At 41.3% G+C, this 14,221-nt stretch overlaps 1 protein-coding gene across 1 annotated transcript in view; it reads right to left on the reverse strand.

Annotated features, from left to right (window-relative positions):
* LOC117955950 (vacuole membrane protein 1-like) overlaps positions 1-12,217 on the reverse strand; it is a 53,847-nt gene extending 41,630 nt beyond the window's left edge. The window contains 5 exon segments of the mRNA XM_034890753.1: positions 4,980-5,202; positions 10,095-10,172; positions 10,174-10,228; positions 10,439-10,533; positions 12,074-12,217. Of these exon segments, the coding sequence (XP_034746644.1) occupies positions 4,980-5,202; positions 10,095-10,172; positions 10,174-10,228; positions 10,439-10,533; positions 12,074-12,180 (558 nt within the window). The 5' untranslated portion in view covers positions 12,181-12,217.
* Positions 12,218-14,221: the final 2,004 nt, after the last annotated feature.

Genomic DNA, 14,221 nt, shown 5'->3' on the forward strand with positions numbered 1-14,221 from the left:
CAGACTGTAATTGTGTGGGCGGACTGCACTTAACGGTATAACGGCATCTGAGCAGGGTAACTTTAAAGCGCCTGGGCCGCAGTGTGTGTGTGTGTGTGTGTGTGTGTGTTATAGTAAAAACAATGCAGGGACAGTGTGTGGAAGCTACACTCTCAGACCTGCTCAGCACTTACAGCGATAGGGGCTAATTAAAGCTGTGCTTTTGGTAATTGCCAACAGACAGAACTTAATTTTAGGGGGTTTGCTAGGAAAAATCTGTATATCCTACACAAACCTATTCTGCAACCTATAATTTAGCTATCCTAAAAGAAACTGAACGTAGAAAACTACAGATTGTTTTTATTTAGATGAGTGACTGGTTTATTTTTTGAAAGACAAGGCACTGTAAATCATGAGTCATGAACATAAATATGACAACCATGGTTAGATTCTTTGTGATGCCATAAGATTTTCTGTTGTTTTTTGCTCCCAGAAAGACACAACATGTACACCTCTCCCTCAAAATACAGCTCAAAGCTAGGACAGATAGAAAAAAACACTACCCTAGTTGCTACTATGTAAACAGTAACATGCCCGGCTTCAATTATAATGACTTTAAGTCTTTGTTGCTGTTGATTTAACGTTGAGCACAACAATTTTCATGCTGCCCATAATGACTTAATGGCAGAAGCCATTACTGAAAGTAATTTAATGGGGGATGACTCAGATGAGCTCTCTTCTAAAATATTTACAGCATTCCCAAGCTTTCAAGAGTCACACTCATCTTCTCAGTTAAAAGGGGATTTACTGAGGGCAGTGACACTAGTTGTCACTAAAAAACAAATACTTAAAAACCTAAGTGGGTATAAAAGCCGGTCCCACTCATAATAGTAATCTTTACAGTCACCATGATATGCGCAGGTGCAGGACTCTCAGTGTGCACTAGTGTACATGTGCGTGTACTGATCCTATCCTCCGCAGCCCTTGACGAAATGTGATCTCTCCAGTGCTCCTGCAGGATTTTATTGTTTTCATGGTCTGTGTTATAAGCACCCACCCACAACCTTCTCCCTCAGAGCAGCTGGATAAAATACACTTGATGGTGTGCCAAGAAGTGTGCTTTTCTTCTTCTCTATGCCTGAGTTGCGGGGTTTTATCTTTCTCCAATAACTGTGTACAATGATCACCCGCAGTCTCGGCGGGACGCAAACAAAGAGAGGTGAGACAGGTCAGCGATTGCCCATGTCAGGGAACAGGAGAGCTGCCACTTCTGCTCAGGTTTCATTGACTGGGATGGTCTGCATGTTACCGGCCCTGCACCGCCCTCTGTTGGTGGCTCTGCAGTACTCTCACAATATAATGGTTACTGCGTCACGTTATCTCATCTCATCTCAAAAGCACTACCAAGGACCTCGATGGGTATTGGACTTGCTAGTATTTATATCTTTTCACATCTTACATAGAGGTAAAAATTGCCAAAGAACTGCTTACGTAATTAAATCACAATTAAAGTACAGTGAAATGTATTTGAAGTAGTTTTATGGTTCATTATACTCTTTATTAATCGTTTGTATTGCCATTATCTTTTCAATGTTCATTTTCCAAGAAGACATGAATTCATCTTCAGCTGTAGTGTTATACAAGTAGTAAATACAAATATTTAGGGCCCGAGTGCAAAAGCGGCAGAGGCCTTATTCCAAATTAAAGAATTCTTCCTTTCCTTTCTTTTGGCAAATTAGTTGCATTTTCGAGGGGCTAACATACACAAAAGCTCACCAAAATTGTTGGTTGCATCAGGACTTGCGTCAATTTATGTATTTCAAGGGTTTAGGGAATAGGCGCACAGAAATGGCTCGCTAGCCTCCTACAAAATAAACGAAATTGAGCCCCTGCAGTGCGTTTAATGTAGTCTCGCAAAACTTTATACACATATGTAGCATGGCAGGACGGACATAAAACGCCACTGGAGCCATACCCTAAACCCAACAGGAAGTTAGTAATTAGTGTGATTTCTCCCATTTCCACATGTCGTACTTTAAAAAACTCCTCTTAGAGATTCCATCCATCAACTTCAAATTTAGTCCGTGCCATCTTAAGATGTTAGAGATTAAAATTTTTTTTTTTTTTAAGATTATTTTTTCGGGGTTTTTCCCTTTATTAGAGAGAGACAGTGGATAGTCATGTGAAAGGGGGAGAGAGAGTGATGGGGAATGACACACAGCAAAGGGCCGCAGGCTGGATTCGAACCCGGGCCGCTGCAGGACTGAGCCAACATGGGGCGAGCGCACTTACTCAGTGAGCTATAGGTCGCCCCAGAGATTAAAATTTATTAAAAGAACAACTTTTCCTCTTAGGGCATGGCCGTGGCGGGGCGGCCATTTTGTGCACTTCACCATCAAAAAAGGAAGAGGATGTAAATTGAGTGTACATTGTCCAATTGGCTCGAAACTTTTCAGGATTCCTAAGTGTCGAACCCTGAGGACATACAAAGGCCAATATTTACACAAAGTCATAACGCCCCCTAGTGTCAACAGGAAGTAGACCTAAAAGTGCTATACTTCCTAGAGACAAACTTCCTAGAGATCCTAGAGATTTAATCAAACTAACTTCAAATTAGGTCTGTGTCACCTAAAGACCTAACGGATGATAAGTTATTAAAAGAAAAACTTAGTACACCCCTTTCATAACCACTAAACAGTTTAAGGTAGAGTCTTGTGTGAAGTGTCATTCAACTCCGCAGGGAATTCCCATTTCATTGCTAACGATTTTCAGTGTCTGAGTGCCGCACAAATCCACGGGAGCCAGGAAAGGCGCAAGTAATGCCGACGTAATGATGGTATACCTGATTAGACTACAAAAATCCTACAATGTAATCCAGGGCTGTACAGTAAGTGAAGCTATGACTATTTTTGTTCACACACACGCACACACGAACGCACACCCTATTATCAATACTATTGCCATTATTCTGTTAGTCGAGTCAATGTTAAACTGACTCCTCACATTTAGGAAGTTTGCTGACGTGAAAATGCAATGCAAGTGTTTCACCGACTTGTTGACTGGATGAGAAGCTGTGATAAAAGTTTATTGTGGCACTTCTCCCCCGAGCTGATGTATATCTCTAGTAGTGCACTTGTATACCACTTACAGGGTAACTACCAAATGTTGACATGAAGGTAAATCAATGTCAAGAGCTTGTAAAAACAGAGGCCCACTTAAGTTTTCATTTCTAGCATATTATTAACTTTCATGGACAGAAAAGAAAACAGTGTCAGAAAGGTCAAGCTGCAAGTGGTAGAGTCTTATCAAGTGTTCTGAACTTGTTTGACCCACTTATAATCAGTGACCCGGTCCTAGTTCCTCAAAACTGGACACATCTGCTGGTACTCACCACAGAAAATCTTTAAAAAATGTAATGGCAGAAATCTGAAATATTTGTCAGAACACAGGAATCTCCTAAATCACTTAAGAATCTCAATGGCCCCTTTAAATATCTACAGAAAAGGAAATGTATAATTTGAATACTCTGAGGTCAGTGTTGTGCTTCTTACTTGTGGTTTAAGCTCAGAGTTAAAGAGAGGAATCAGATACTAGATCAGACATGGTTCTTTATATACAAAGGCCAATATTAGGCTACACTTTTATCTAAAAAAAGTAATACCAGCCAATTAAAGACTATTTTTAATTTATTCACCTTTTTTTTCACTCTGTACAAGTTGGCCATGAAGAGGTTAAGGCCTGCCAAGCTGTAAAATAAAAAAGCTATACTGTTTTAATGCTTATAGCACAGTGTAATGGTCTAAATGCAGGTCCAGAGGCATTTTCACCCAACAAGAAGTTAATTTGGTTGGAAACAGAGATTATTCATATTCAGATATAGATCCATCCAAGATTAAAAATATATATATATATATATATATATATATATATATATGTATTTGAATATACACCTAAAAACACCATGTATGAGTAGATTAAATCTAAAAATATCTGCACCAGTATCGGCTTTTAAAAAAACAATATCAGTCAAACTCTAGAAAAGAAAATGCGCAACAGCAGCTCCAGCAAGGAGCACCAAGTTCTGTCATGAACCCAGTGACACCACAAGCTGCAGTAGCAGCCACGCTCACTAGATGGTGACATCCTACATTAGAACTCTCTGAAAAAGTGTGCTCGGCCACTAAGGGTGAGGACCAAAACTCTCAAATTACATTTAGCAGAGCCAGAGTTTGGCTTTTAAAAACAGCAGAATGGAGGACACACACTTAAAAGTTTCCAATTGGGGAAGGGCATACAAGTGTGACGGCGGTGTCTCCCTGATGACAGATGGACTCAGAGCAGGGAAGACAAGCAGATGTTTTGGGACCCAGATTTGATCAGCAGAAGAGACCCAACACCTCCCCACACTCAAAACACAGAGTTACAGAGTGACGGGGAAACAGAAAGTGGAAGAGAGAAGGAAATGGGGGAGTAAAAGGGGGGACTGTACGCATAGGAGAGACATAAAAAGAGAGTGAGTAAGGGAAGGGAGTGTAAGAGAAAGCAAGAATGAGCGACACAGTGGGGAGCAAGAGAGTGGGGAGAAAGAAAAGAGAAAGAACTCAGTGAGGGGGAGGGAGAATGTTTTATCCCCCTTTGCACTCAGTCAGAGGGGTCAGAGAGTGTGACTGTTCCTAGGCTGCCTGTCAAAACAGTGAGGCTACCGCAGCGTCTGTCCTTCTCCGCCACACTCGGAAATGCACACGCTCACAAACCCATACTAACTCACATATGAATATGCTAAAACATGAGGAGCCTCCAAAAGCTTTTAATAATGCTCTTGTTAAAGCCTTAGCAACAACCCAACAACAGCATCAACACAGCCTTTTAAGACCTGCGTCACTGCACTTCCATGATCCACTGTGTTTGAGTTTCAGCTCTGACATTAACACGCACTGGTAAGTGAATTACTGCACTGTGAAAGTGCACAAGTTGTGGAGTCACAGAAAACACTTTCTTACCAGGTAAAGAAGGAAGGTGTGCAGGCCGGTACCAAGACCCACCGAGGAGAGGATGCCCAGGCTGACCCAGTAGACACACCACAGCGTCTTCTTCTCAATGTAGAGCACATACTGTAGAGGCCAGAAAGAGGGACGGTCAACCACATGGCAGAGACACATGCACAGAGTGTGAGGAAAACAAGTAAGGGGGAGGACAGAGACAGAGAAGGTATGAGAGTGAAAGGGTGCAAATCAGAGGGCACTTCAAAGGGTGGGAGAGGGCTAGTGAGTGGTAGAGAAAGAGAGGGAGAGGAAGATAGTGAGAGAGAGACCTTTAGAGACAAAGGTTGTTGTTGAGTTTAGAGGAGAGAGCCGTAGGGTAGGAGTGTTCAGCACACTGACAGAAGAACAGCACCATTATTCTTTTTGGTCGCAGCCAGCTCTTACACAACTTGCAAAGTAAGGCAAGCCAAGATTGATCTCTCTCTCTCTCTCTCTCTCTCTCTCTCTCTCTCTCTCTCGTTGCTCTTCCTCCTGTTCATCTGCCACTATCACTTCATCTACCACTCAGTTTTTAGGAGGAAGCATGAAGTGTGTAGATTACGGGAAGAAGGGAGGGGATTGAGGTGATTGGGGAGTGGGGGAGGTTCTGACCAAAGACTCCATTTCCCAGGAAACACAGCAAAACAAAAACCCTACATACTGCCTCTCTTTTTGCTGGGAAGTGCAGTGCCAGCCATGGGTGATTGTTACGTGTGATTGTTGAAAACTGGGGGGGGGGGTTCAAAATACTACAGAACATGTCAGGAAAAACCGCTGCGGTTTACTCTGTGGACATTAGAGATTTGCAGGTACAACACGGCTTTGTGGGAAGTTAATAATTAAACTAACGTGACGTTGACACACTCACACAAACACACACTTGTCAGAGATGATGTTCATGCAAATATCCCCTCATAGGCACTCCTGCTGTTAAAATCCCAAGGTCTGTGCTTACTATATGGGACACTATCCTCTATAATCAGATTTAATTACATATGTCACTATGCACAATGCAGGGTCTGAATAAATAGTAAAGGGGTTGCATTAAATAGCACTTTTCAACCTTATCAGGACAAAATGCTGGTGCTGCTTCAGTGTTTTGCCAAGAAGGTAGATTAAAAAATAAGGAATCATGAGTGAGGGGCAGTAGGAGTGAAATTGATGGAAATATTTGATGGAGAGAGAACGTGGAATAGAGACATCTGCTTGAAACTAAGCAAGCCACTACTATTATGGGCTTCATCAACAAGAGTGGAATGTTCTCAATAGAATAATAGTTGTGTCGGTAATCGACGTAGAAGGGGCAAGTGGGACAAAGCTCCACCTGCTGGCAACAGAAAAGCATGTAGTTTTAGGGGTACTTAGTAGCCTACAGTAATTTAGAAATTAATATAATTCTGGATTAATGCATGACATTAAAACTCTTTATTAACTGCTGTAAATACATTTTTTTTTACAATTAGTATACAACAGTAGCTTGATATAATAGTTTCAAAATTGTGTTCTAATTGTGTAATTGTGTTGTGATTTGTTGTGATCTGTGCCGCTGTCTTGGCCAGGACTCCCTAGAAAAAGAGATTAGTAATCTCAATGGGATTTTCCTGGTTAAATAAAGGTTAAATAAAAAATAAAAAACTTGGCTTGAGGGGCTGCTATGTGGGACATAGCCCCATGCTTGCTTTAAGAAAACAACAATACGTGAGCCCAAAGCCTTTGACAATGAAAGCAGATGGCTTAATTTTGGTGCCATGTGGGGCTGATTGTCTGTTAGGATATTAGAAGCTCTTTTCCAGTGATGGCTGAGCATTACTGCGCAGCCTCCAACTAACCTTGAAGACGTAGATCTGACGTGAGCAACCTGTCTGAAAGTTGTAAGTCTTCTGGTTGCTGTGCAAGAGAAATCTCAATCCTTCCCAATCAGCAGAGACGGAGAGGTGTAAAGTTATTCACTGCCAAAGTGACGTCAAAATGAAGGGTAGTCAATGGGATACTAGCGGCGGGTGATGGCTTCGTGCCATTTAAATGGCGCCATGAGATCTACGCTTAGAGAGGAGAGGCTTACCCCCTTGGATAAAACACATTAAAAAAAAGTAGAGGGCATGAGATAAACAAAAGTACGGGCAGGGGGCCTAAAGTTTTACATTGACTTTAAACCAATTTGATTTAACCTTAATTTAGACAGGTAACTTAATGTTACTCTCATTGAGACAAGCAATGTCATTGTCAGGAAAGACCTGATGAAACGTGGTGGCCACCTAGCTAAGTCACAAGTGATATTTTGGTGGCCTCAGGCCATAGTTAATGTGGAACAATGCTTCTGTACATTACTTTCATGCTAACCAGACATTCAGTGTATTGAGAAAGGCACATGTTAGCTTAATCATTTAAACACACTATGGGGATCATATGTATAAAAAAATCAAATAAAAAGCCACTTGACCCCTGTTTGTTAAGAATGGGCGAAATTTATATTATATTTAATTAGCTTTTCTGGGTTTTCAAATGGAAACACCTACTTGGGCTTAGCAAAAATCAGTGACGGTTTACGGCTAAGCTAGCTAGCTAGCTAGCATGGTTGGAAAAATGTGAAGACTCATAGTGAGTCAACGTTAGCTGTGCTAGCTAAGTTTTGAAATAATGACACAGAATAAGCGATGTAGCTAGCAATGAAGCACATTAGACACCAACAAATAACAAATATTGCCCTTTAAGACACTTAAGAATGTCTTAATAATGAATAAAGAGTTAGCATTGAAACTGATGTTTGCTGCTATGTAGCCTGATCATCAAAAGATGGAAAAGTCTAACTCACCGACTGTAGACTGTCGTATACAGATACTGTATATTAACGGTCTATGGTCGTATATAAGCCTGCCATTGGCCTGTACCTATACCCGGAATTCTCCTCCCTTTCCGCTATGTCCACTATCTATTTATCCATAGACAGTTAAGTAGTCATCTTGGCTGACTCGGGCCTTTCGCTACGCCGTATGAAACGCCCAAGACATGAGAAATACAAACCAACCCGAGCGTTTTTTCTTCTACCTCTATAGCAGAATAATAATGGGCGCCTTCAGACCTTTCTCTAGAACTGTATATCCATATATCTGTCTCTATAATACATCCATGAAGCTGCCATGCCAGTCTGAATGGCCAACATGATTTTTCTCTGTCACTAATTAAGTTAATGATGTGCTGCGCGTGGGAACTGCCCGTCAAGTGAGATAGACATGCATTAAGGCAGTGGAACCGACCGAACCGCAAGGCCCCCTTCACTCGCGCCCTCTCTCATGGTGGAGGTCCGTAAAGGGGACATACAGTTATGCCTGTGGTGGAAGCAATAGTGTATGTGACGCTGCAAAATGCAGACTAGTTCAGTCACTTTAGACTAGAAAGTAGTCCTCCTTCTACTTCCTGATGTCGAAATGTGTGACTTCACTGAGATGTTAGTTCGGTCGAGACGGAACCTAATATGTGTGGAGAAAAACAGCATTTCAGTCTTAAAATATGTAGGTTAACTGGATGAAACAACACCAGCAAAATGCATAATGCCCACACAAAAACCTCTAGATAAAGAAATGCTTTCAGTAGGATATATTTACTGTATTATATGGGGATACTGGTCATGTCTTTAAATTGGTCTCTTACTGGGCAAACCCTACTGAATCTGAGTATAGGCCTGATTTTAAAATGCAGAATTAGCAGTAATTAAGAATCTCGAACACACCCCAATTGAAATCCTCCCTGTTTTACAACCAATTGTCTCCATTTACATCTCAAGCAAAACAAGTGCAGAGCCCTGTGCATGTGCTATAAATTACAAACCACCTCTATCAACATTCAGGCTAAACTTCGCTGTGTGCTCGTAATGTGTTTGCATCTACCCCACTGCAGCAGTTACAACACCATGTGTTTTAAATGGTGGTGAGCAGCAGCTCCCGTAGTCTGAACACGGCTCGTGGTGCTTGCGGCTCACCACATCCTCTTGTAGTTTAGAAAGTAAACACATTGTCCTCACTCTTAACCACAAGGCCTCCCTGAGAGTACACTCTGACCTCCTTCTAGGCCCTCTGTGTCAACAAAGATTATCAGGTGTGTTAAAAGAGACATGTTGTGCAGCATGGAGGAGACATTAAAGGAGACATGTTGTGCAGCATGGAGGAGACATTAAAGGAGACATGTTGTGCAGTATGGAGGAGACATTAAAGCAGACATGTTGTGCAGTATGGAGGAGACATTAAAGGAGACATGTTGTGCAGCATGGAGGAGACATTAAAGGAGACATGTTGTGCAGCATGGGGAATTTGTCATGAAAGCAAACTCTGACATAGGCCTAGTCTTGTCTGATGCTGTTGCTTCTGTGGGTAAGGTGACATCAGTAAGTGAGGTGAAAAGACCTTGTCAGCTCTATTAGCAGTAAGGATGAGAACTTATGAGGGGGGAGGGAAGATAAGCAAATCATTTGTGCTGCATAATAGACTCCATTATGCATCTGACTGAAGACTCAACTATGAAGGAGAACGCCTTCTGGGTTGATAGCACTGAGACAATCAAGGTCACCTCCTATCTTGGTATATATGTGTGTGTGTGTGTGTGTGTGTGTGTGTGTGTGTGTGTGTGTGTGTGAGGGAGAGTGTGAAGAGTATATGATTTTTTTTCACAACCATCTTCTTCGTCACAAAACACTGCTTGGCTGCTGTCAGCACTCTAGTGGCATCAACATGAATAACAGATACTAAAATCCTTGTTTTTATGCTGTTTTGCGAGTCAAACCAGTATATCCAAACCCACAGCACATTACGGCTTAATATTAAAATTCTTCTTGGTCTTTAATCATTTTTTTTGTCACATGCACAGCTTGTACATCATATCCTGTTGTGGATGCATTTTAGTCAAACATGCACGGTTGCACTAAAACGTCCAATGATTACCTCATTATCTTGTGAAGTTTCTAACTACATTGTCTTTTTGTACATACATCAATATAGTTTTGGTGTAAGGAATTCAGTCGTGATGTGGAAAGTCTGAAACACCTCACTCAGGTGCAATTTTGTAGAAAAAAGGCAGTGCTTTGGGGGGGGAGGTTGGTCTTACCTCCCGAGCCACTCTTTAAAGGAGATGAGCAGCTCCAGAGTGAAGTAGTGGAGGGTGAACTGAGGTTTCTTCCATACTGGTCTCACACTCCTCACCGTCCTTCTGTTTCCTCTCAGCCACGGACAGCTCGGAGTCTGTGCGGGTATTGCAAGTACACACGAATAAACATTTGAGAAAGTAACATTTTTAAATAAAATTCATGCAAATGTTGCCTCTTTTCAAAGGCATTTGGTACTGATCATCATATACAGTCTATGCTACTGATGCACTCATAATATACGTAAGTATCTTATTTTGGGTTTGATGTATTACCCAGCTGTGTATGAGATGTCTCTTGTTGTTACCAGTCAGCTCTTCATTTTGCTGTTCCTTGACACCAAGTCGCCTCTGAGGAAGTTGACTTGTCTCCACTCTGCCATCCCATTCAGCAGGAAGGAGTCTGGGAGAAAAGACGGGCCTTCAGCACAGCGTTACACACTCCATACTGTACACTGCTCGGCAAGTATCAAACTGACGCAAGCCCAAAACAAATACAGGCTCACACACAACACACTACACCCCCAAACACTCTCCACACTAAAACATTTCTGTATACTGTACACACTCCTACACAGCATCTGACCAGCAAGTGTTTTCCTACTCCCGCGTTCTGCAGATTACAGTACTTTAACCCACTAAGGCCTGTCACTTCCTAACGAGTACTTTAATTAGCATCAGTGGTGACACTGGTAATACTTCCAAGTCTTGTTCATTTTGTTTTGTGTACATTCAATCATAAGCCACTTCCCCTGATGATCAAATGGTAGTTATACTTCATACTTCATACTATAAGTATTACTCTCTTCCTAACATTTACTCAAAAGAGATCACATTCATACACATGTATAAAAGCAGATGCGCAGAGTGTCTCACTACAGAGCCTCACTCAGGAATCAGTAAGATGGGGACTCTGACACAGAGGTATGCAGTTCACCATCTGGTGGATTTGTCTGTGTTGCACACAACAAACACACACGCAGATGCACACTCACCCTAGGTCCAGGCCTCTGGCTCCTGTTTCCATGCATTCACACTCTCTGACCTGCAAGGCAACATGACACTGTACAGCACTGATAATACTGCATGCCATGAGGCCTCTTTAGCGCCAGTAGGGATTTCATTGACATGTTCTGAGGTTTTGTGTAAATGTTTTTTCTCTCCATCAGCTTTAGATTATTTCTGCAGTAGCAGTGACATTACCAATCCCTGTGATCTTACAGAAGTGCCAAGGACCTGAAAAGGTTCAAGACAACTCGGTAGGTCCCGCATGTTCAGGAGTTGTGTGTTATCTTGAAGGATAATCATGAACGCACGCACGCATGCAGACCTAAATAAAAATCTCTTAGCCTACTCAGGGAACCACAAACACACACACTCACACTAGAAGTACTGTGCCAATGGGATCTCGGCCTTGCTGCTTAATAATATAGGCCTACCTATCTTTCTCCTCTTACACCGAGGAGAACAACGCACTGTCTAACAAAAGGCCTTAACACCTAGTGTGTAATATCCTGTATGCAACACTAATTATAAAAATTGGTGCGAAACTGGTAATTTTGTGTGAAACATGGGCCACAACAATTACTTTGCTTATTAATTAACAATCAAGGCATTTTCACAATCAATTCCTAGTACGCAGTTCCATAACAACAACACTGCTGATGGGAAACACAGTAGCACCGCACTGCGCCCTACAGCACATGATTGCGCAATCGCTTCTGCCAAAACAAACCAGACCTGTTGAGCAACTCTTGTGCGAGGGACAATGAGAAACTCAACACAGAGCACATACACTTCAGGGTGAGAGACATTGAATAAGCTGCAATCAATTTTCACATTTCAAACAGACAGTGCAGCAGAGAGAGAGATTACACATTCACAAAGTGTAAAACAAATTAGGGCTGTCAGTATTTTAGCTCATGCAGAGAGGGTAAACTCACCGTTCACAGCTGTTTAATTCCCAATAATCTCTGGGCTGAGGAGAAACCTGTGGTGGACTCCCAGTGGTAATGTAGGGCAAATGTACGCTACCCATGAACTGCATCATAACTTGAGTGCAGGGTGTGGTGATGGAGGGGCCACTAAGGGATCGAGGACTGATCCCAAGTTGCCGGGGGAGGGGAGAAGAGGCTGACAGAAGAGAGACACGGAACGAGGGGGAGATTTCATCATTTGCCTTGTAGAACCTCCAGAGAGCCAGTCTAATTAAAGGCCTATAAATAAAGAGGAACACTTTCCTGGAGCGCACTTCTAAGACTTCTCAGTTCTCAGTAGGTTTCACACGGGGAGTGAATGGATGGCATCAGGGCAACGAGAGCTCAGCTAATTCCCCAATTGAAAGAAAAAAACCTGAGGACATCATATCACATTTTTTTTCAGGTCATAACTAGAGTCAGCCCACATCCAGCCCACTACAGACTGGGTTTCACCAGTCAGTGTCCCCTCTGTGTCGTGTGATGTGTAAGAACGTACACAGCACTGAAGGACATGGAGCCTACCGGCCTTACTCGTGTCTGTAGAGAAGTCTAACTCTACGGTTAAACAGGGATGTCTGAAACTACTCACACTGATGAACAAACACACAGTAGATACTGTAGATTTGTCTGCAGGTCACACCGAACCGCTATAAAAAAAACTATCTAACACTTTGTTGTGGCTCCAAAACGTTTTCATCTTATCATTATTGACACTAACTTATTGCTCCAAACAACTCAAACTGTTTTTTTAGGACACAGATGAGCGTGATGACATGATGTTAGGGCAGAATACCAAACATCTCTTGTCTGCAGCACAGTATTGTAAATGTGTGTATAGACATTTCATTTTATTCTTAGTTTTGACCATTGGTGTTTGTATATATATTATTTTTTACAATATTTATTTACTCCTATTTTTACACATACTTACATAATATACCTGTCTATTCTTACCTGTATTTTTTCAGCTTCGTTGTCTGTTTCTGTTTAAGTTGATTGAGACCGATGCAAGAGTCAAATGCCTTAAGTATGTATACTCAGCCAATAGAGGGAATCTGATTCTGAAAGAACATACAGCTTTTTTGCTTTGTACATTTATACAATATATGAAATGAAATAATTGTTTCTGACGCCATGGCTGTATGACTAGGATTTATAGGTGAGGTTGCTAAATGTTACACAATCAAACACTCTTCTTTGAAATTATAAGGAGCAGAAGATTGTGAAAAAACAGCATGATGTTCCTTTTCTGCTTTCCTCTCTTTCTTTCCAGGGCCCGCAGCTCCATGCTCTGCCCAAAAGAGGGCAGTGTTGGCCTGCAGGTGGGGGGGGGGGCTCAACAGTATGAACCCTATTCATATTAGTATACAAATATTAACACACTATGTAGCATTCACAATATTACAAGCATGCAATATATTAAAAAATATTTATAATAATGACAATTATTACTAAGAAATCCTGCAATGTCCGTCTATGGGCACGCATTTATATATATATATATATATATATATATATATATATATATATATATATATATATATATATATATATATATATATAATAATAATAATCTACATATTCTGTACTTTACCAAATAACTGCATGTTTTCAGATTTTTAATTTTTACAATGTGTTGACAATGTGACACAACGGATAGCTGCTAAGGTTAAACCATAGACTGTATATTAATATATACAGTAATAACTTGTTAATACTAAAAGTCTATGGGTTAAACTGTTAAACCTGGACCTAGTTAACCAAGTCGGTTCGCTGCTAGCTTAGCTACAAGTTAGCATCAAACAACACAAAGGCTGTCAGGTGAATGGTGTTTGGAGCTAACGTTAGCAATCAATCAATCATAGATAGCTAAAACGTTTTGGAAATTATTTCCATCTTCTGTTATTGTTTGTAATGAGAAAACTGTATTATTTCATGTATTTCACTAATTTCAGTATGACAGTTGTGCCGTAAACCGTTTCACTTTGAGCATGCGCGACTCAAATCTGCACTCGACTCACATCGGGGAGTGACAAAACCATAGACCGTATATATATTGATGGACAGAGCATCCGGTTCGGAAAAGTGCAACCACTGCGGAAGTAACTTAAA

This window comes from Etheostoma cragini, chromosome 13 (assembly GCF_013103735.1).
Source record: "Etheostoma cragini isolate CJK2018 chromosome 13, CSU_Ecrag_1.0, whole genome shotgun sequence".
Taxonomy (NCBI): Eukaryota; Metazoa; Chordata; class Actinopteri; order Perciformes; family Percidae; genus Etheostoma; species Etheostoma cragini.